Source organism: Centrocercus urophasianus, unplaced genomic scaffold (assembly GCF_019232065.1).
Source record: "Centrocercus urophasianus isolate 14NV4802_14NV808 unplaced genomic scaffold, USGS_Curo_1.0 seq_21, whole genome shotgun sequence".
Taxonomy (NCBI): domain Eukaryota; kingdom Metazoa; phylum Chordata; class Aves; order Galliformes; family Phasianidae; genus Centrocercus; species Centrocercus urophasianus.
In genome coordinates this window covers 11,772,741-11,794,702 of record NW_024884767.1, presented here as the reverse complement: position 1 = coordinate 11,794,702, position 21,962 = coordinate 11,772,741, and the positions used below count along the sequence as shown (strand labels likewise).

Sequence of the window (21,962 nt, the reverse complement as noted above, 5' to 3'; positions counted from 1 at the left end):
TGCATCCTTTCAGCAGTTTCAGGTCACTTTGGAATTTATATACAATCAAGGAGTTACTGCTAATGAATATTTTGGATGCTAGATAAATAATTTTAAGGGGGGAGAGGAAAACTCACTGCATAGTGAATGATAGTTTATAAAACATCTTGAAATTAAAGAAATTAAAGAAAAATAGATTAATCTATGAGTCTGTGAGAAAGAGCATCAGCGTACATCTGAGCTATTTTTACATGGCTGGTTTTGCTGTCTTTTGTATCTACAGTTTGTTATTGTTCGAGAGAGGGAAATTGGTTGCCAGAATCTTTGCCTGGTCTCAGAAAGGTAGATACAGTGTTACAGTGAATTGCCTTGTCACAGTCATGTTCTTTTTCTGTGTTTGATAATGCCACTTCAGTGCGATGCTCCTGGAGACGAAGGATTAGCAAAAGAATGCAACTCCTCATTTGGGAATCTCAGCAGAACTGATCCAAGCACAAATCTTGATCCTGCCCTAATCTCCTGTGGAGCATTCCAGAGGGTTAGGCAGTCTGATAAAATCTGCTGGGTTCAGAGTGAGACTTTTTTTACAGTATTGAGCTTTTCTTTTAATTGTGCTTTGATGTGAGACCCAATGAGCAATTTTGAAGTCTATGCATTAAATACAGCAGTGCTTGTAGAAGGAACAGAGGTGCTGGATTAAAATTCAGATGGGCATGATTCAGATTAGTTAACTTTTGAAAAAATCAGTTCTAGTATATTTAAAGGTACATAAGTATGACATTGTCCATTGCAGGCTGCAGTGTGCTTTAGTACATATTCGTATGTGTAATTCCTGGTTTTGATGCAAACACTGCTGTTGTGTCTGACAGGTTTTTTGAAATATGCCTTCTCTGTTTTGAAGTAGCTCATGCTGGTGTTACTAACTGCACAAAATCTGGAAAAAGCTGTTATCTTTCCATTGAGTGAAATAGAGCGAAATATCAAGGGGAGCTTCTGTGTCAGTCTAACTATGTAGTTATTGCGTTGCTGGTGTCTGAATGTGAAAACGAGGACCTCGTGATCTTTAAGGTCTTTTCCAACCTGAACAATTCTGTGATTCTATAATTCTATAAAAGGAAGACAGAGTAATATGTTTGAGGAATTTAGAGCTCCAGATTAGGGCAAAGATGTATTTTAACAGAGATGGTATGAAATAAGATCCATATGAATACGTACTGCCAATTCAAGTCATGCTTTCAAGCAGTGTAGGCAGAATATGGGTCACTTCCTTATCTTATTATTCTTTACTAAACAGGAAATGTTCCTTATTTTGAAAGCATGATGGCAATAACTGGCTTTAAAACACTATTGTTCTTTCCTCTAACAACAGGATTTATTTGACATTTTAAAATCCTGATGCTGGATTTCTTATCCAAAACAAACATTAGAGTTAGTTGGAGTCCAGGAGCATTATTCTGAGTAATGACACTATGACTGGTAAAAATGTGGGAGGATGCTTGTTATTGATTCAAATTTTGGAGGATCATGAGTAACTTTGATGAGTGCATTTGTAAAATTTCTTCCTGCTTTGATAACAAGTTACTTATTTTAAACTATGTTGTTGTTTGTTTGTTTGTTTTCCTAAGCCTAATGCTTCTTGGAATGCCAAATACAGTGCTTTCAAGTCCCTGGAATGCAACTTTGCTTTAACAGTACACTAGCTTTCTGATAATAATTTTATTCTTTGTAATGGGAAAACACAGTCAGTCAATATGGTGATGAAAATCATTGGAACGTTTGAGGAGTTTAGGCTTTCACGCATTGCACTTGAAAAAGAACAATCAGTATAGAAAGATCAGTGTGCTGGTTTAAAAAAAAAGTTATGTGCTGTTACAGATGCACTCATATTTTTATTCTAATTTGAAAAGTCACACTCTAGATAAGGCTTTTATATTCATTAAATCTTTAGTAAGAGGAAAAAGATCGCTCTGCAGGATAGTCTGGCTCTGTCTGTGGATCCCAGAGGGAACCTAGAAGATTGACACAATCCAGCGCTGTCTGTCGGGGGACATAGGGTGGCATTAGGGAAGTAATGTATTGCGTGGATCAGTCCTTTGTAGAAGGAGTGATACTGGGCAGTAGGGTAATGATTTGTTTGCCCATTTTTCTTTGCTGCTTTTCTTTCTTTGCTGAGATATAATTATATCAGGTAAGTTTTTATATTCATTGGGAGTTGTTATGATTCAAGACTCTGTCTACTCAAGGAAGAAATTTGTTGATCATGTGATTGTTGAATCCAAGATTGAAAACTGTAGGTTGATACACTGCTTGGAGTTGTTAAAAGCATTTCCTGAACAGCGATTGAGTGTTCTTTCTTCATGTGATGACTTTTTTTTCATAAAAGGAAACTGCACTGTAGTTGTTTTTAGAGCAAAACTATAATGAAAAAATGAAATCGTGTAGCCCATTCTGAACGTGTAATCAGTATTTCTGGATACCAGTATTGCTGCAGTTCTTCAGTGGGAAGATCTACATATCAGAGTGATAGACACTATATCTCCCCTCTATTAAACATGAAACAATTAAGATTCTATTTTGAAACAGTGTTTTGGCTTTTTATTTTGAAGTAACTTCTAATATTGAAGAGTAGACTATCCTTAAGACACAGTTTTAATTCCTTCACACACAATTCTGTACGGGCCACTGATTCACATAATCACAAAATCATAGGGTTTGGAAATGATCTCTATAGATCATTAAGCCCAACTTCCCTGCAGAAGCAGGTTCTCTACGGTAGATTGCACAGGAAGACATCCAGACAGGTTTTGAATGTCTCCAGAGAAGACTCTACAGTCACTGTGGGCATCTTGTTCAGTGCTGTGTCACCTTCAAAGTAAAAAAGCCTTTCCTCGTGTTTATATGGAACTTCCTGTGTTCTGTTTGTGCCCAGTGACCCTTGTCCTGTCACTGAGCGCCACTGACAAGAGTCTGGCACCATGCACTTTGCTCCTGACCATTAGGTAATTATAAGCATTGAAAAGATATCCCTCAGTCTTTTCCAGGCTGCTAAATACTTCCATGTCTTTCAGCTATTTTCACATGGAAGATACTCCAAGCCTTTAAACATCTTTGTGGCCCTCTGCTGGACTTTCTGTAGAAGTTCCTTGTCTTAATCTGGAGAGCCCAGAACTGGACACAGTACTCCAGATGTGGCCTCACGAGGGCAGAGCAGAGGAGGAGGATCGCCTCCCTCAACCTACTGGCCATGCCTTCCGTGCCATGAGGGTACACTGCTGGCTCATAGCCAACTTGTTGCCCACAGGGACACTGAGATCCTTCTCCTCAGAGCTTCTTTCCAGGATGACAGTTCATAAGCCAACCTTTTGGCTTTATGTAAAATGTCTTCTGACATACCGGATGGTGATGAGGCAGGGCAAGGGGCCATGCATGGTCTATGCAGTTCTGTGGTTATTCCTCCAGCTAGAAATCAGGACTGTGTGCAGTACTACAGGGTACATCTTTGTGTGGAGGGAGATGAGGGGATGTGGGAATCTATATGCAGACTACAAAATTGCAAAAAATGGAGAGACAGTTATTGCTTTTATAAAAGTAAAGTTGTTCATTTTGTGTTTTGGTTTTCATATGATTGTTATTTTATATTGTTATTGTAAATTATTGATTGTCCAGTCTTGGAAAAAAATGTGCAAATGAAACATCTTGCCTGGACCTTCCTGCTGAAGTTTGGTACTTGTTGTCCAAACTGAAGTCTACTTCTATGCAATATATCTCTGTCACTTGTTTCATCCCTCCTCTTCCCCTGGAGTGGAATGAGGGAAGGGGACAGGAAGAAAGGACTTGTAGGAGCCTTGTCTGTCAAAAGAAGAATTGCCAAGATGTGAAGGCTCCATGTGAGCCCGGAGGATGGCCTGAAGTTAGGTCTCCTCCGGGTGATGATAAACTTACATGATCTTCGCATTCCTGAAGTGTTTGAGGTTTCTGGAAATTAGGTCAATTTGCTGGACTCTTCCTGCTGCCCAATTGCAGCAATTCAGAGGCTGACAGTCCCCGCCCTGCCCTCTTCCTCAGGACTCAGTGAAGAAGAGATGAAAGGTCGTAGGGAGGGACGAGGGAGTGGGATGGGAATGATGGGCTTGTAGGAGTCTTGGCTGTCAAAAGGAAAATTACCAGGAATTGGAGGCTCTATGTAAGCCTGCAGGATGGCCCTGAACTGGGGTTCTCCCCTCTAATGGTAAACTTACAGGACGGGAGGATCAGTGCCAACTCTGAGGTAGCCGTTTGGATGGAGGTGGATGGATCCTGGTGCCCCTGCAACGGTGTTTGGGGCATGATCTCTTCCTGGCCAGCCTGACAGTGTAGGGTGGTGACTGGTATGCCCTGATGGAGGGAGATACACTTCCATCAGGTTGTCCTCCCAAGGTGGATCCACCTCCGTGGGATGTCTGTCACTGTCCGGTGGGTCCACCTCCATGGACTCGATGTCATCGTCCCTTTCCATCAGCCACCTCTTCTTGAAAGGTGGCTGATCCATCCTCAGTCCAAGGGAAAGCTTCCTGTGTACTTCCTGGGGAGACCAGGTGCCACTGGCTGCTGTGACTCAGTGACTGGGGTTCTGGACATGGGGTCCCTGTGTTTATAAGGATATATGGCTATGGCAATAGGATTCTGAGTGTCCCATGGTGACCAAAACATGGCAGTTGGGAGTTGGGGCCTATGGCTCTTGCTCTGAGGTGGTTGAAAGAGTGTACCAAGCGGGCCAGACAAGGGGGGTTCTCAGCCGCCTTGCAGCTGCCTACTGTGGAGCCATCTTGGTGCTAGCAAGTAGCAGAGAGGGGCAAAGTGTACTGACACCCTACAGAGAGCCGTAGGAGATGCAATCATAAAAAACTGTTGAGTTTTGACTGTTGCATCAGCTGTTCTTTCTTATTCCTCATCCCTACCCCTGGAACTTGAGAAGTGGCATCTCTTCTGCCCTGATCTCAAAAGAGAAGAATGGTGAGGAGAGTGCCCACTACATGGTATGTGTGAGAAAAGTCAGATTTTATCTTCCATGCTCCCAGTAGGCAGCGGTAGCCAACACTCACACCGTCCCTGAACCTTCTCAAAGCCTACTACAGATTCCTCATGCTGCCCTGGGATGCTATGTGTCTTGGGCCCTCCCCAGCCTGAGGCCCATGGGATGAGTCCATAGGTTGAAATATGAAATGTAAAAATGATGAATCCTGCTGCTCATTTTGAATTTGCATATCCAGGTCAAGAAGAAGCCTCAGAAATGACCTACTGTTTTAGGTCGCTCGTCTAAGCTAAACAGTCCCATCCTTTCTACATACAGGAGATGCTCCAGGACCATAAGCATCTTTGTGGCCCTCTGCTGAACTCTCTGTAGAAGTTCTCTGTCTTTCTTGAGACGGCAAGTCTAGATCTAGACACAGTACTCCAATGTGGTTTTACTAGGAACAGAGTGGCAGAATCACCTCCCTCAACCTGTTGGCCAGCACACACTGCTGGCTCATTGCACTGCTGTCCACCAGGATGCCCAGGTTCTTCTCTGCAGAGATCCCTTCCAGCTGATCAGCCCTCCCAGCCTGTACTGAATGCATGCAGTTATTCCTCCATCACATTCCTCTTTGCCTAACTCTCCAGGCTGCCCAGGTGTTGCTGAATGGCAGCAGAGCCTTTTGGTTGCCAGCCACTCCTTCCAGCTTTATATCATCAGCAAACTTGCTGAGGTGCACTCTCTATCCCATCATCAGGTCATTGATGAAGATGTTGAAGGAGACCAGAAACAGAAATGTTTGGTTCAGTTACTTCACCGCTTCTTCCTTATACTGTTTAATTGATAAACATGGATTAATTGTTGGAACAAGAATTTGTTTCACTTGAAATACAGATTTCTTACTATTTCTAGTCCAGACTATCTAGGTGGGTGGTTCCAGTCTGTGGTGCTGAAGACAGACAGTGCCAGTGTGCATGAATCTCAGACAAATGCTTCGCTTTTCTGCTAGCTGAACCTGCAAACAGGAAGGTGGCAGCAGCATTTCTCTGCCTGGGTAGAGAGATGATGTCCCTGGGCACTGTGCTGGGCTCCAACACGCAGCCAGAACTGTACTGAGTGGTACAGGTCTGCAGAAGACTCCAGTGGCTGTGCAGGAGGTGTCCTGGTTTGGAGTGGCTGGAGGAGGTGGCCATGTTCTTAAACTCTTTCAAGGGGGGAAATCACCATTGCTTTTCTTTTTTTGTGACACACTATGAAGTCTTGCTTGTGTGTCGTTGCTTTGAGTAGTAATCATGAACACTTTGATGTGGCTGTCTTATTTGTTTCAGTCTGTATTGCTAGGCTAGATTTTTGTGATGTTACTCTTTGGTAAATAGTCACGAAAGTCCTCTTCCTGAGGCTCTGACTGGATGTTAGTAGTTGAATGTTCAGCATTATTTATGGAGATGGTTTCCTAGTTTTGGAGCTGAACTGCAGTGAGAATGTGACATGGAAACAACCTTAAACAGAAGATTATGACTGCTATTCTGTTGCAGGAGATATTGTACAATCCTTTGAAATCTGGTGTTTGTGAGTTTGAATGCAGGTTTCCTGTTAAGATATCTGAGCCATCATCATTCTACTGACTTCTCTGCTGTAGAGAGTAATTGAAGTGTAAACACTTCATCTTGTAGATCTTGAGCTTCCATTTGTCAGAGAAAGTGACTTGGTCTTATCCATCTTCTGCCTCCAAATACTTGATATATTTTGCTGTGTTCGTTATTAATGGCTGCTTTTTCTAGTCTTCACTAGATGTCGTGTCAGCAGTTGCTGAATGCAGGTTCAGAGAGGATGTCCTGTTTTGTTTCAATTGCAAGTTTACTTATTAACTAGAAAAGCCATCATTTTGCTCTTAGTTCTGTATCTGTACTTCCCTGCCTGAGATATATTGTTACTTCCCATTTTGTTAAAGTTATTTCTGTAGAGCAATAATCTACCATCTCACTACACAATTAGTATTTTAAAGTCTTATCATAAATCGCTCATGTTATATGTTCTGTCCAGAGAGGCTGTGGATGCCCTTTTCCCAGAGATGTTCAAAGCCAGCTTGGATGGAGCTCTGGGCAACCTGGTCTAGTATTAGATGTGGAGGTCGGCAGCCCTGCCTGTGGCAGGGGGATTGGAGCTTGATGATCCTTGATCCCTTGGTCCCTTCCAACGCAAGCATTCTATGATTCTGTGATACGGCTACTATTGGTTTGGCTGTTTATTAAAATAAGTCACTCTGTCACAGGAAATAACATAGATCTGTCAGAAGGACAGAATTGCAGAAATTGAGGGACCTCAGGAGATCATCTGATTCAACCCTCCTGCTAAAGTAGGTTCACTGCAATAGGTTGCACAGGCAGGTGTTCAGAATATCTCCATAGGAGACTCCATAACCTCTCTGGGCAACCTGTTCCAGTGCTCTGTCATCCTTACTGTGAAGAATTTCTCTCACGTGTTTGTATGGAATTTCCTGTGTTCAAGTTTTAGGCCATTGCTCTTTATCTTATCTTTACACACCACTGAGAAGAGCCTGGCCTCAACCATTTGCCTCCCACCTCTCCTTAGATATTTGTAATCATTTATCAGATCCCCTTTTAGTCCCAGGATTCTCAGCTTTTTCTCATATGGGAGGTGCCCCAGGCCCTTTTATTTGTTTTGTGAAACAGTGCTGGAGAACTTCAGTGCTGGCAAAGTCATCTGAAATAAAGCAGTGTGAATTAAAGTTACATAGGAAAACATGTTCTTGGATTACTTACCTTTTAAAAATGTTCTTACAGGGATTTTTTTAGAATAGAATTTTTTAAATACTTTATTTAATATACAGTTTTACTTCTTATTCATCAACTTCTGTTTCTGTTTATTATGTTTCTTTCGTTTATTTTGCAGAAGTCAGCAAGTGCTAATGTCAGTCAGCCTCCCAAAACACAGACAAGTGGAGCACCGTCTGCTGCTAAGGTAATGCATAGTTAAGGACATGGTTTCTTTGAAAAGTGAAGAAAGCATGTTGTTATTCTGTTACCTAGTGTGGGATAGAAAACAATTTATGTTTGCTGGCATTTAGTATCACTAAGAGGTGTTCATGTCTTGCTGGAAATGCTAGGAAATTGAAATAGAAGGGGAATGCAAATCACTGGAAGACAACTTCATTTGATGTATGTGGCTGTGGTCCTTTTTTCATGCTTAGATAGTGCTTGTGTGTTTAAATTCTGTTTATTCAGCAGAATCAGAACAGAACACTGATTCCTATCTTTGCTTTTATATTCCTTGGTTCAGTTGTTCAAGAAGTTAGTTTAAAAGATATAAAGATGACTCGCATATTGGAGTATAGTTGGTACTCCATGAAGAGAAGCAGTGATCACGGCTTTTATGCATCCTCTGGTCTTTCAAAATATTGAAGTAGGAAGATGAAAAAAAACACTTTTAATTGTGGTCACACATGAACTGATGGCTGTAGTTGGTGTAGTCAGCTGCTAAGTGCATGTTCTGTAAATGCAGATATGCCATCATTTGAAATATCAGCAGCACATATTTCTGCATTTTAAGGACATTTTCCACTTCCTTAGTCAATGCTGTTGTAAAATAATACTCACAAAAGACATTGCAGTATTATATAAACAATTATTTCTTTCTGTACGTTAAAGAGTAATGCAAATATATAAACCTTGTAATCCCTTTTCTTTAGTGTTTTTGTGTTTCACAATCATTTTTGTTGCGTTTCTGTCCTTCTTAGTTTAGCAATGCCTTTCTCAACTTAGGTTACATGTAGATCACATAATAGGATCAGTCCCTGTATTGAGCAGCCTAGACAGGAGAAGGCTTCAAGAGGGACCTACAGGAGAGTTAGGCAGGGACTCTTCCTCAGGGGGCATAGTGATGGGACATGGAGGGATGGTTTTAAACCAAAAGAGGGGTAATTTAGATTAGAAGTAATGAAATTCTTTACTCAGGGCAGTTGGGCCTTGGCACAGAAGCTGTGGTGCCCCATCCTTGGAGGCACTCAAGGCCAGGTTGGATGGGGCCCTGGGCAGCTGAGCTGGTAGGGGGCAGCCCTGCCCATAGCCCTGTCCTAGTTGGAGCTAGATGATCCTTGAGGTCCCTTTCACTCTATTGTTCTGTTATTCCTTTTTATTTCTATTGTAAGCATATTTTTCACTTTAAGTGTGTAACATACAATGCCTGTGATCCTACTGAGAATAAGAACTGGAAAATAATGCAGTAAAAATAATGTGACAAAACAGAATTTCCAGGCATCATCATTCTGGTTTCTGACAACCCAGTCTATGTATTTTCCTTAGTGCATGCATGCATCCTCAGTTCTGTGACATTACAAAATATTTATCTGTGAGGATGATGTCCTGTAAAAGTATTTGCCTCCTGCTTCCATAATTACCTCTTAATGAAAAGCCATTTTAAGTTTAGCCATTTTACTTCCTGCTGGTTGTCATTATCTTTCTTCAGTTGGACCAAACTTTCTTTTAAATGTATATTTTAATTTTTGCAGTTTCCTGCAATTCTACAGTACTGTTTGAATTAGAGCAAAACTGATTAATTGTTCTGTTCATGTAGATTGTGCAACTTTTACTTCTTTATAAAGTTATTTGGCAAGCTGTATTCTTTTCTGTATTTCTTTTTAAAAGATTGATTTTAATGCATATGTGAATTTTACAGAGAAGGAAGTATTCCTTTAGAAGGCAAAGGCAGCCTTTTCTCTTATCTCTTTTGCTGCAAAAACTACATCAAAGCTTTTAATGCAATCAGAAGTGTTCCAGCATGTTTTGATAACTCCTGTTTCTTTCTTTCTTTTTTCCCCATGTTGTAGCTTAAATGTGTTCAGAGTATGAAATCTCCTGGAATTCCTTAATCATTTTGTTGGTCATTAATCCTTTTCATTAATGTACTTTATCCGAGATGAATTTGGCAGGGAGGTGGGGAAGGGGATGAGAGTGAGTGAGAGCTGCTGCAGCTGTTCAGTCTTTTAATCTACTGTGATCCTCTGGTAGAATTACTTTCTGTAAACTGAATAGCTGGAGTGTTTTTTTGGTCTCTCTGTTATGGCCTGATTTCTTATCCGACTGTCAGTAAGCAGGAGTAACTACTGGTTGTGTTCAGCTAGGGTTGTCTGTGTTTCTGAGTTTAAAGACACAGGAGCGTGTGCGTGACGTCAACTTCTCATTGTTTAATGCCTGGATAATATGTGGGTAGTTTAATTTCCCTGTGGCTCTACCTTGTAATGTGAACACGCCTAAGAATCACTGTTAGTCTGGCTTCATTTTCGCTGCACTGTCTGAGCTGTCATTCCTGTGCCTGTGCTCTTTATTCTTCCACTCCTAAGTTCCCATCACTGCTGCTGATATTACTCAGCTGCATCTGCCTGCTCAGTGTCTTCTTAGACAGGCTTTATACTTGGTTGCCTGTGCCTTCCAGTGGTAGAAGGTAGAAATGGCTGCCTCTTCACTCTCCTTTCTTTTGCATCTGCATAGCTTTTGCGTTCTCTGTGTGAAGGGCATTCAGGAAGATGAAGCAGCAAGTTTAACATGTCCATTTTCTGTAAAACTCAAGTCTAGATGAATAATTTATTCATTCAATATTCAGTAAATATTCTGATTTCTTACTGATGCTATTTTTTTCTAGAACAAAGTATCACAAGCCTTTATCTTGATTTTGGTGTAAAGTTTTGTTTGGCTGCTATGTTGTGCAAGAGTATCTTCAGCAAGCACACACCTTTTACAGAACCATATCAGGTAAATGGAGGAAAAAAGAAACTCAGGAAGAGTTATGATCAGTTATTGTTTGCTGTTGAGCAGTCTTTTTCCTGTATTTCTTAACTGCAAACCAGGAGATCATGCCAGTATTATTAATAGGCAGAAAAGAAGAATTAAAACTGAACTAACCTCCCTCCTGAACTGGAGGTGATGTGCCCGCATTGGTGTATTTTCTTTTATGGTCTTTTACACTGTTGTTGGTTTTTTACCATTTCCTTAGCCAAAAGGAATACCAATTCATTGTGCAGTGTTCAATCATACCTATTAATAGAAGACACTAATATTTGACTACAGCTGGATTCAGCCGGTTTTCTTGGATCTTTGTGATGTTATGTGATGATATCAAATGGATTTTAATGTTTTTTTATGTAAAAGATTTTGGTGATAATCTTAGTGAACCCACTGAATTATTATTATTAGTTTTTATTTTGTTCTTAGGCTCTGTAGTTCAATGAAATGAGCATTATTGTCCATGTTACTTCCATGGACAGTTTATTGAAGCTGGGTGCTGGGTGAATTCAACAACACTGGAAATTCAGCAAGAGTTACTTTTATTTCAGACTTGAGTGATACTGAATGTTTTCAGAGGAAGTTTTTCAGAGGAAGACCCTACTATTTCAGCATTAGACTGGAAATTCTCTCAAGTCTAAATACGAAGATTATAATGAAAATTGATTCCTGCCCTCAGTATATTTTTTGGATTTATTTTTTTCAATTAATTATTTTATTTATTTATTTTGTGCTATGTACTGTACTTGTCACTATATTCTGATTTTTGTGAATTTTATGCCAGCACACTATTGTGAAGGAAGCCATTTCTAAATAGAGGAAGTTGCAGTACTGATTTGATGCGTCCACAGAAATGCGTACGTCTATTCCAGTGTTACCAGTAAAGTGAGCAGCGGTTTTGTTTGCCATTTGGGATTTACTGCCAGAAACATTTAAATGAAAACTTTTGTTTCATGTTCTTCCTTAGAGCACATGGGTGCACAGATCCTTTGTAGGCGCTTTGTAACAAGGTTGTGGGGTGTTTCCTGCAGGCTGCTCTTAGATTTACTGCCACTGAGTTACCCTGTATTTTAGAAGGATCAGAACTGTGTCAGTGTGGAGGTCAGTGCTGGTTTTCTTGGTAGCAGAGACGTGCTAAAAATGGACCACAGTACAAAAAATGTAAATTGTAGGAATATGGAAAATGTGTAGAAGAACTGACTTCATGTAATGCTAGGAGGAGGCTTTGGTTACTGGAAGCTATTTGAAAAGTAGTGCTGTAGAAACAAACTGCTCTCAAGAGTACTGCAAAAAGTATGAATTGTAATGTTCTGCAAGGATATAAATCAATGTACTGTAATCATTTAAGAAAAAGGATTCTGTACTTCACTCAGAAGAGTATTTTCTTAAGCACTCTGTGTGATCCTTGGGTACTCTGTTTCTACTTTCCTTCTTGGGATGACTTTTGTTTATTGTTCCCTTAGGTAAAGGGCAGAGAGATTATTCTGAAAAATGATTGAAGTATTCTTTAGTCTTATTGGAACTTTTTCTTTAAAAACACACAAGCAAGTAAACAAACCGAAATACTCCCAGATTACATGTGTTCAGAATTTGATTCTGAAGGAAAAAAAAAAGCAATAAAGCATGAGTCATATTTGGTATTTCAGAAATAACTGAAACTTTTAACTTCTAAATTAATTCTTCTACCTTCTAAATTAATGTAAGTTATTTGGATTTGCTGTGATTAAAATAGTCTTAATCTTAATGGCCCAGCCATTTCATTTCTCCTGATACATAAAATACTGGAACTGTGGAATGGGTCCAGAGGAGACCACGAAGATACTCAGAGGGCTGGAGCAGCTCTTGTGTGAAGAAAGGCTAAGGGAGCTGAGCTAGTTTGGCCTGGAGAAGAGAATACACTAAACGTTAATTCTGCTTAGGGCAAGTGAGTGGGTTCCTTTCCTCAGCACCAGCACAGCAAGCTCAGCAGTTGTAAGCTCCTTTTGGGAACCTGGGCGTAAAGCGAGGTAGGCAGATAGGTGGCCTGTGTCTGTTTGTGCTGCCTGGTAGGGGAATGGGTTCCACCACGCTGGGGCTTTCATCAGCCGAAGGTGGGCAGGGGCACGTCCCGTCGCATCGCAGTGTGGAGTGCGCAGTTCTACTCCCGCAGCAATGTGGTGTAGGCCCGCCGTGGCGTGCCTGGGCTCCCCTCCCTGCATGCAGACAGACGGACACGGGTGCTGGCAGAGGTGGGTGGTGCCAGCAGTCGCGGGACGGCAGGGGAGCTGGTGCTGTGAAAACTGAAACCACAACCTGCAGGGTGCTGGTGAGAGTGACAGCCTCGCCAGGGCGTTATTGCTGGAAGCAGAAGGCCTGCCTGTAACATGTAAGCTAGCTGTTCTTGCTGGGTTTTCTTTCATATTACCTCTGCTTTGCACTCAGTCACATTTTTGTTGTACTTCTTGTTTTTTCCCTTTCTTTGGGATTTTTGTGGGCTGAACTAAAACTAGCTGCTGCTTTTGGGGTTTCTCATCTGCAGCTTTTAAGAGCTGTGTGTAGTGAATTGCCTTTAAAATTATTTTAACCTGTTGTCAATGATCTTTTCAGTTTCCAGCTCGGTAAGAATGCATGTTACTTGTGTAACACAAGAAATTGTTTACATGACATAGCAGAATCTTGAATGTGGGAGGCATGAGGAAGAGCTGACTATTTAAGTAGTGTTTGAGTTGTTCTGTATTACTGTACTGATGTTTTCTTTCCTTTTCTTCTCCTTCCTCCCTCTTTTCCCCTGTCCCCCTTCCTTCTCCCATTTTTTCAGCCTATGCTGTCCTTGCATCAAAAACTCATAATTGCAGAGCTTAATATACCCATGGCACAGAGCATTGCGTAGTCAGAGTGGAGTGACCTGCAAGAACTACTTGTTGGTTTAAGTCTGTTTAGGTGTCAGTACTATTTTTGTAAACAAACGAGTGTTTATTGTACTTCATACATAAGTGATGCTAAACTTTCAGATACGTACAACCGTATGGAGAAAAAAAAAGCCTTTTATTAAATTGTGTATTATTGCTGTTTCTATAGTAGTAGAAATTAGGTTGGATTTGCTTATTATATGCTACTGTAAAATAAAACTGCTGATCCGTAACCATTGGTATTCTCTGTTTCATCTGAAAACAGTATGTAAGTTCTTAGGAGAAGTAGGGTTACCAGTGTTTTCCCTCACTTTTTTTTTTTTTTTCCTTTGGAGAAAATGAAAACGGTATGTTAAATAACACACGGTTCTTGAATGTTGCGGAGACTTGTGCTGACTGTTTGATTCATCTCCAAGGCTATGATTTTGATTATAATAGTCAAACTAGATAATATTTGTAATGGCCAGCTAGTGGTGAATGAGTGAGAGAAACTTTATAAAAGTAGTTGCTTCAACATAAAACCTGCTGGTTGGTTGTTTTTTTTTTTAAATTAAGTACTTCTTACTGACAGCCTGTAATATAATATGTTGCTTTATTTTTCTGTTTTTAAGGGAGTGGTTAAGCATGCAAGGCATGCAGATCTAGCAGAAAAATCTGTTCCTGATCTTGGACTTCCAGAATGGCTTGTTCCATGGATGAGTCCCAGTGTTGTCACGGATCAGCCAATGTTGTCTCACAACATTGCTCCTATAATTTTAGTCTTTGGGTGGACACTCCCAGTTTCAAATCTAGGCAAAGCTGTGTTGCGTTAAAGTTGGTGGATCTTGGAGGATGGGAAATGGGCGTAGAGAAGAGTCACAGTGAAACCTCTGTCTCCAGAAAGCGAAGGAACTTCCTTTGTGTGTGAGTTAGCCCGCTGTGTGTCATTGTATTCATTTTTGCTCTTGTTTTCCTGAGCTAGAACATGGATTCACAAACATTTGGGAAACTTTGTTGAGATTCTCTTCTGCAAAAAGAAGAACCCAACAGGAAGGCAGGGAGGTTTGTGGCCTTGTGAACTCACTCCTCAGGAGCTCAGAAGCCATAATGACAGTACAAAAAGTAATCTGTCTTCCTGCCTTTATGTCTTGAAGTGCTGAAAGTTGTAATCCTTAGAGCAGAACCTCTGTGAGGTATGACAGGACCTCACAGAGAAGGACATCTTATATTTTTCAACTGGAGGTTAATACGCTCATTCATCTAGAACATGCATGGTACCATTCTGAAGCAAGTTTGGCTGTTTCTAAGTTAAGAACCTATCCTGAAATTAAGAAATATATTAATCTGGGTTTTTTAAGTTAGAATTGTGAATTAATATTGAACTCCCTTTCTTCGTTCCTACCTTCCTAGTTATGGAGTATTATTGTGAATTGATATTTTAAAGACAAAAATTTACCAAAATGCTTTGTGTTGATTTTTGTTTCTTCTATCTTATTTTCCCATAGTTTCGATATCTGACACTTTTGTCAGATACAGCAATGCATGTATCAGTTCATAGAGCTTTGTTAATAATACTTCTATTCTGAGCCCAGTCTATAATGAACAGTATTCCTCAATAGTTCTTGTGACCACTGGCTGACCATTATGTGTATTGCTTAGTTTGATATTGTAAGAAAAATAACCAAGCTCAAAACCTTGGAGAGCATTAGTTTTATGATGAGGTCTTCTTTTACATTATATGGTTTAACTTTTTAAGCCCCCCTACCTTAAAGACTGCTGGCTTCATTTGGAATTTGCAGTTTCTTTTCCTGCCCTCCCTTGGTTGTACTGAAGACCAAGGGAGAAAAAACCTAGCTGAACTCAGCAGCTGCATGCACATGGTTGGCACCCCGTACCCTGTTTTTCTGGTGTTTTCTTATCAGCATGCAGTATGCTACTGCAGATAGCTTCAGAACATTGTGTTGTTTAAAATCATACACAGAAATGGCAGTAGTTAAAATAATTACAGCTATTAGCTCTCCAGTGAGCACCTCTATATAGAAAAATTTAGAGGTGGGAAGAGAGTTTTTTAGCTACCTATGAAAAAAGAGAGTTCTGTTACTGTGACGAGTACATACGCTAATGTAATGCAGTAATTTGTTGTGCTCAGTGGGAACCTGAGTAGAGTGGTGACAGTGCTGTTACCCTGCTTCTAATACTTGAATATGACTGAATAGAAATAAAACTCCAGTGCATGCCAACTTGGAGAACGTATTGTAAGTGAAAGTGGAGTTTTCCAAAAGCAGATGGCTAAAGAACACATTTTAAGAAGAAATAAGAATAGAGAGTTTAGAACAGTGTAATGATGTCAAAACTTTTTCATGACCTCTATACCCAATAAATAGTTTTACCTGATGCTCAAAAATGTGTCTGCTCGGAGTAATTTTGGTGTGCATAACCATGGGAACTTTCTGACAGTGAAAAGTTAAGTGTGAAAGTAGAATGCTTTTTACTGGAAAACTTTTCCAGTGTAATAAAGCCTGAATGGAGAACTGTAATCTGGATTTTAGTGTGTGCTTTTAACTCCATTTGTAAGACAGAGAGTACATAGCCTGCAGTATAAAAGAGATGGTCTCTCTGCAAATGCGCAGAGCCTGAAGCTAGCAGGTGAACTCTCCTTTCCTTTGGTAGGTATGCACTTTCTTTCCAGGTCAGATTTTATCTGTCCACAGATCAAATTGTATGTTTAGATACTGTGCATCTTCTGTGGCTGACTAGCAGACTATTTTATTCTACTTCCAAAATAGGTAAATGAAAAAGCTCTGTAAAAATATCAGTCAGAGTAGGAGACACTAACAAATAAAGGGATATTACATCTTACCTGTGGGATGGTTCTAAATTTTTCTGTGTGCCCCTAACTTCCTGCATGTGAGTGGCCAGAAACTGAGATGTTGGAAGTTTCTGGAAGAGTCAGGTGGTACAAAAATGTCCTAAAGTTGTTGGACATTCGCTGCTCTGGGTTGTGTATTGGATTTTTTTGTTTGTTTCTTTTTTGTTGAGGTATCAGCTGTTCGGGAACCTTAATTGTAACATTAAAATAATACTCGAAAAAATAATTGCACACCTCTAAGCTAAAGGTGATTTGTCTGATCAATTTCTAGGTGATGCAAAGCCTTGTTCTTCACTTTCATAACATTATTACTGATTTTATTCGCAGGTTGTGCTTGACAGCAGTTAATTTCGAATAACCAAACTTGGTTACTACTGTTTAAATGAAACCTATTGCTTTAAATTTGTGTACCATTGTCCATGAGCTTTAGCCAGTACATAAAATACAGGGATTAAGTATTGCCACATTTCTTTCCTGTGCTAATGTGGCATAAATGTTCTAACTAATCAAAACAGAAGAAGACAAGAGGTGTGAGTCTGTGTTATGAAACTGGACTGTTCAGTGTGCTGTGTGGTATTCAGTATATTTTGCAGCACATGAAGCTTGAAACAGCTTTGTGAGCTACTCAACTCTTCCATTCTTGGTTCAGGCCAATCTCTTTAAAACATGCTTTGTCACATCAAGAGCCAAGTTGGAAAGCTTTGCTATGTCAGGGCTTTCATGGCTTTAGTGGTGTCACAGTAACAATGTTAGTAAATAATTTCACTGTAAATTGAAATTTGGCTACAGAAAAAAAAAAACTAGCTGTCCTTTAGGGATTGTAATCTTCCTGTCTCTCATTAAATGTCACGGGCAGTACAACCTTTTTCACTAACGTGGTACATTATAAATTTCAGTAGTGAAAAAGTTACTCTCTTCGTTGTATGTAACAAAGTCAGTCCAGTGCAGGTTGTTTAGGAAGGAAACCATGCTGATCACTTCTAAAAAGAAACTGATCACATCAAGTTAACAGAATGGCTTGTATAGTTGGAGTGTTTTGTGTAAACACACCAGAGCCTGTCTGATAGGCTTACATAGAAATCCGTATTCCGGTATATCATGTTATTATGTTTCTAATATAAAGTCTCCACAGTGTTAATAAGAGCCTGAGTTCTCATTTTCACTTTTTCTTCTGTTAAAAAGAAGTTTTTCTGAGCAACTTTATAGTGAAACTATTTTTTGTGTAAGAGGAGTAGTTAAAAAATAATAGGATACTTCCAAAATTATTTAGGATAGAAATGCCATAGAAGCATTCAAATTTGTGATTTTTAATTCAGCTATTACATAAAATGCATTCTTACAGTTTCAGTGCTGTATTTTTTCCAGTTTTAAATCTATATAGCTTTGCTTGCATTGTTACAAAATGTTTTGTTAAATGCACTAATGGCTTATAAATACTATTTGTGACCTGTCTTCTGCCTGCTAAAAGACTTCTGCAGTGTGCTCTAATTCAGGTGAGAGATCTAACCTGAAACAAATCAAATGGCATTTTATACTGCAGTGAAATAATCATCTGTTATTTTACAATGGTTCTGCAAGCAGGATTTGTTGCTTCTCACACACACGCTGTTAGAAACAGAACCATTTGCTTAAAGGAGCAACCATGTTTAATCAGACAAACCAAATTTTTGCCTTGTGTTACAAACCTATAATTAATAACCAAGCCCATCTTACAGTTACATGTTCAGACGCTTATGTATCACTGTTACGTTGCAGCAGGTTTTTTTCTCTGCATTGTTGGACATACAGGATAATAATACTTACTATAATAAGTATTATATAAAATAATAACTTTTTTTCTTAATTGTTAAGCCTAGGAGGTATTGCCAACTCTCTATGAGAGGTGTGCAAGCCCTAAAAAGTACTCAGGTAGCTCTTTAGCCTTCTTTCCTGCGTTGAGTGCAGCTGTATCACTAAGCAGACGTTTGCTTGAGCTGGCCCAAAAGCTCCAGTGCTGGAAGTGCCTGGCTCGTCTCGGCAGCGCTGCTGTGCAGAGCCTGTTCTCCTGCAAAGAAAAATCTCTCAGCTTTGATCTGAGAGATTCTTTGTTACAATATTAAGCGGAATTATTCCTCTTTACCCATTTTTTTTCTCTTTTTTAATTAGGGGGCAAAAGCTGCCATCTTCCTTCTTCTGTAATCTGCACAGTCCTCATGCTCGGTTTTTCATTTCTCCATCACAAATTTGTCTTCAGATGTATTTCTTTTCTGTTTCTGCTGCAGTGAGATGGCCAAAACTGTCTTAGGACTTGTCCTGAAGTGGCTTAAGTTGGAAAGATGGAAATTTATCCCCGTATTTTATATTATCAGTTACAGAATTTATCATGGTTCCCCTCTGTTTGTTTTTGGCAGTAGTATCTCAGCTTGTGGTACTGCAAAATTGTGTTTCTGCTGTTAGTGCTGTCCATCGGTGCTGCCTGCATATCTCGTGTCTTCTCTTGCTTTTGTTTTCTCCTGTTTTGCATCTAAACTTTGACCTGAGTGCAGCCTCATGAGTGCTTTCAGAGGCTTCTTTGAAGCTCTTCCTTTGTGCTGGAGGAATGCAGGTTTGTAAGTGTAGCAGAGTAACCTCCCTGTGTGCTCCAGAGAATATTATTCCAAGTTCTGTGAAAAATTGTGACAATATTAGTGTGTCCCACAGAGTTTCTTTCCTATTCATCAGGCTTTTTTCCACATGTGATTGTATTCAGTGTTACATTCACTTTGTATGCTTTCTGTTGATATTTATTCATTCTCTTGTTATCTGTTTGTTTGTGTATCAGTCTGTAAATATTTTCAGTGAGCTGGCTGCTACCTTGCACCTTACAGTTGTTTTCAGAACTAAGCAAGGACTGTTTTCTGACCAATACTTTTCTGTGTAATTTTCAAAAGTTACAGTTTAAGCTGATGATGGCCTTTGCTGCATTGTGTGCAGTATAGTTTCAGTAATTTGCAGCTTCTAATAACTTGAGAGCTGGCATGGGGTTCTTTTGCTGTTACGTTTTTCCAAGAGGCATTTACCCTCACTTCCTTAAATAGTTAAAACTATCCTCTTTTGATGTTTCCCATCTTTACTTTCTTTGATCTCCTCTCCTGTTGCTACTTCCATTTTATTTCCCTGTCTCTGGCATACACACAGTGAGATTAGGAAACAATGTTTTAGTAAGGTCTGCCTTGTTAAATTTGGCAGGCCAGTTTTGAAGGGCGTTCCTTCTCTTATCAAACAGATCCTGTGTCTCAGCAGACTATACTGGAACACACTGTTCTCTAACTCACAGTCAGCAGTGTGTGAGCTCTGTTGGTCTGTTCCCATGTTCATCCATCGGCTTGGACTCTTCTGAGTGCCTTCCTAAGGGCTGTGCACTAGGAAGCAGGTGGAGACCCTTCCCAGGAGCCCCAAGGGGCTGCATGGCACTGCCAGCACCACTGTGTGTCTAGGGGCCAAAGCTGTGTGTGTGCAGCCACAGGAAAAGCATCAGTGCTGATGACACTCTCTTTCCATTTGCTGTAGGCTCTGCCCTTTGCATCTGAAACAACACAAGAAATAACTGTGTTTTCTGCCACCAGTATGTGGTTTTCTGTCTTTTGTCTCCAGATGCTGAGCTCTCCTTATTCTTCACTTCCTGTTGGACAGTTTAAGCTGTTCTGTTTTTCCGGGCAGGTTTCTTTGGCCCGGCCTGTGGCAGGGTTTGCTATCCTTTTTCATGAGCACAATATGCTTTGCTGTGCTGGAGCCTTTCTAGCAGCTGTGCATCAGGCAGTTGTTATCCTTGTTGCTAGGCAGCATTTTAATGTTTACCTCCTAGCCTGACATGCATTTTTGTGCTGCTTGCAGGACAAAACTTCACCCATTCTGCAGTCTGATTAATGGACTGCAGCAAAAGCAGTGTTTTCATAGCTTCCCTACTACCGGGTAAGGCACGTGTCCCTTGGAACAGGAAAACCAGAACAACCCACAGTAAGAAGTTGTCACCCAAAATGGACTTGCAGGAGTCAGACTGTTTTTATAGGCTGCGTGTTAGTTACGAAACAGATATTTAGACCGTGGCAGCCTTCTGTGTTGTCATCACCCTGTGAGGCTCAGTGTGATTGCAGACTGTGAGCACCGAAGGCCTTGGAAGAAGAAACGTGAAAATTAGAGACCTTCAGTATTGAGAACTGGGGCAAAAGGTGCTGTATGGATGGAATGAGGCACACCGTGCTCTGTGAGAGCCAGAAGACCATGGCATTGTGGTGCTGCCCTTGTATGCAGAGGTGGTCTGTGAACGCAGAAGTACAACTTTGCTTCCCAGTAGCAGCTGATGAGCAGCCATTTGTTAACTGCTTTCTATCCCCTAGCTGTCAGTCAGCTGCTGCAGTGGTGGTGGATATCTGCAGGTCAAGGTGGTGCTGCTGTACTGGACCTTGGTGAAGTTTTTCAGTGTGTTGCAGGAAGAAGGGTTGGTGTGGGGGCTTTTTGCAGGAGTGGAAGAGATAAGGTTCCCGTACACCATAAATAAATCATGCAGTGCAGAAAACAGAGACGTCCTTTGTGAAATGAATAGGCACTGGGATGACTAATACGAAGGTGTAGAGCAGATACGTACTTATTAGTCATGTAGAAGGAATTCAGATTAATTTCATGGAGAAGTAAGAAAAGGAAAATGTTACAGAGCAAAATAAGGAAAACATGATGTTGCCTGCAGATTACTTAATGATGATAATATATAAAAAGATCATATAGAAACATTTGTTCCTTGTCCTGATATAGGAGGCTTTTAAAAATTCTTATGTACATCTCCACTCATGCAAAAGTTCTCACCTATTATCTGATTAGTCTTTATGTGTATACATAAGTGGAAGTGGAAATTATTTGCTTACAGTTCTGTAGTGTGGCAATTGCAGATTCTTTCCAGTGTATACTTAGAGTTCTAAGCCTCTTACTAAGGTAAGAAAGGTATCAGATGTGTTACAAGGAAGAACATGATATAGTCATCATAGCATACCTTTTAAATTTTGTGCAACATTTTATTATTCTTGAGAAATAGTTATCCTGTGAAAAATAAATATTACAAATTTATATGTGGAAATAAGAGGTCACTCCAAGAATGGAATAGTTATGCAGCCTCTGAGTTCCTTCAGATTACACGTTTTAATTCAGTAAGAGGCATGGTAAGCATCTGAAGACAATGAAGTCTAGATATTTTTTTTTTTATTTGTGCTGTTCATTTAAATGCAAACTGTGAACTTGTTGCTGCAATTGAGTTTGCAAACACAGCTTTAAGCACAGAAACAGTAAACAGGATAGAGAGGTAGTATTGCATTTGTGTAAAGTATTGATGAGAGAATTAAAGTATTAGTTTCTGGGCTGTGGAATTCGATACAGTTACTGAAGAAGTAAAACATCTGCTGCTGGGGATAACACCGGGGATAGCATTGCTGAAACTAGGAGAGTGGGCT

General features: G+C 40.1%; 1 protein-coding gene across 9 annotated transcripts in view; it reads left to right on the top strand.

The window, feature by feature from the left end:
* CAST (calpastatin) overlaps positions 1–21,962 on the top strand; it is a 59,246-nt gene that overhangs the window by 8,536 nt on the left and 28,748 nt on the right. For 7 of the 9 annotated variants that reach the window (XM_042822855.1, XM_042822860.1, XM_042822858.1 and 4 more), the window contains exon 3: positions 7,886–7,954. In XM_042822855.1, coding sequence (XP_042678789.1) covers positions 7,886–7,954 — 69 coding nt within the window. Of the gene's footprint in view, positions 1–7,885; positions 7,955–13,044; positions 13,136–21,962 lie in introns of those variants that run through there. The other 2 variants (XM_042822861.1, XM_042822862.1) reach the window with 2 other exon arrangements.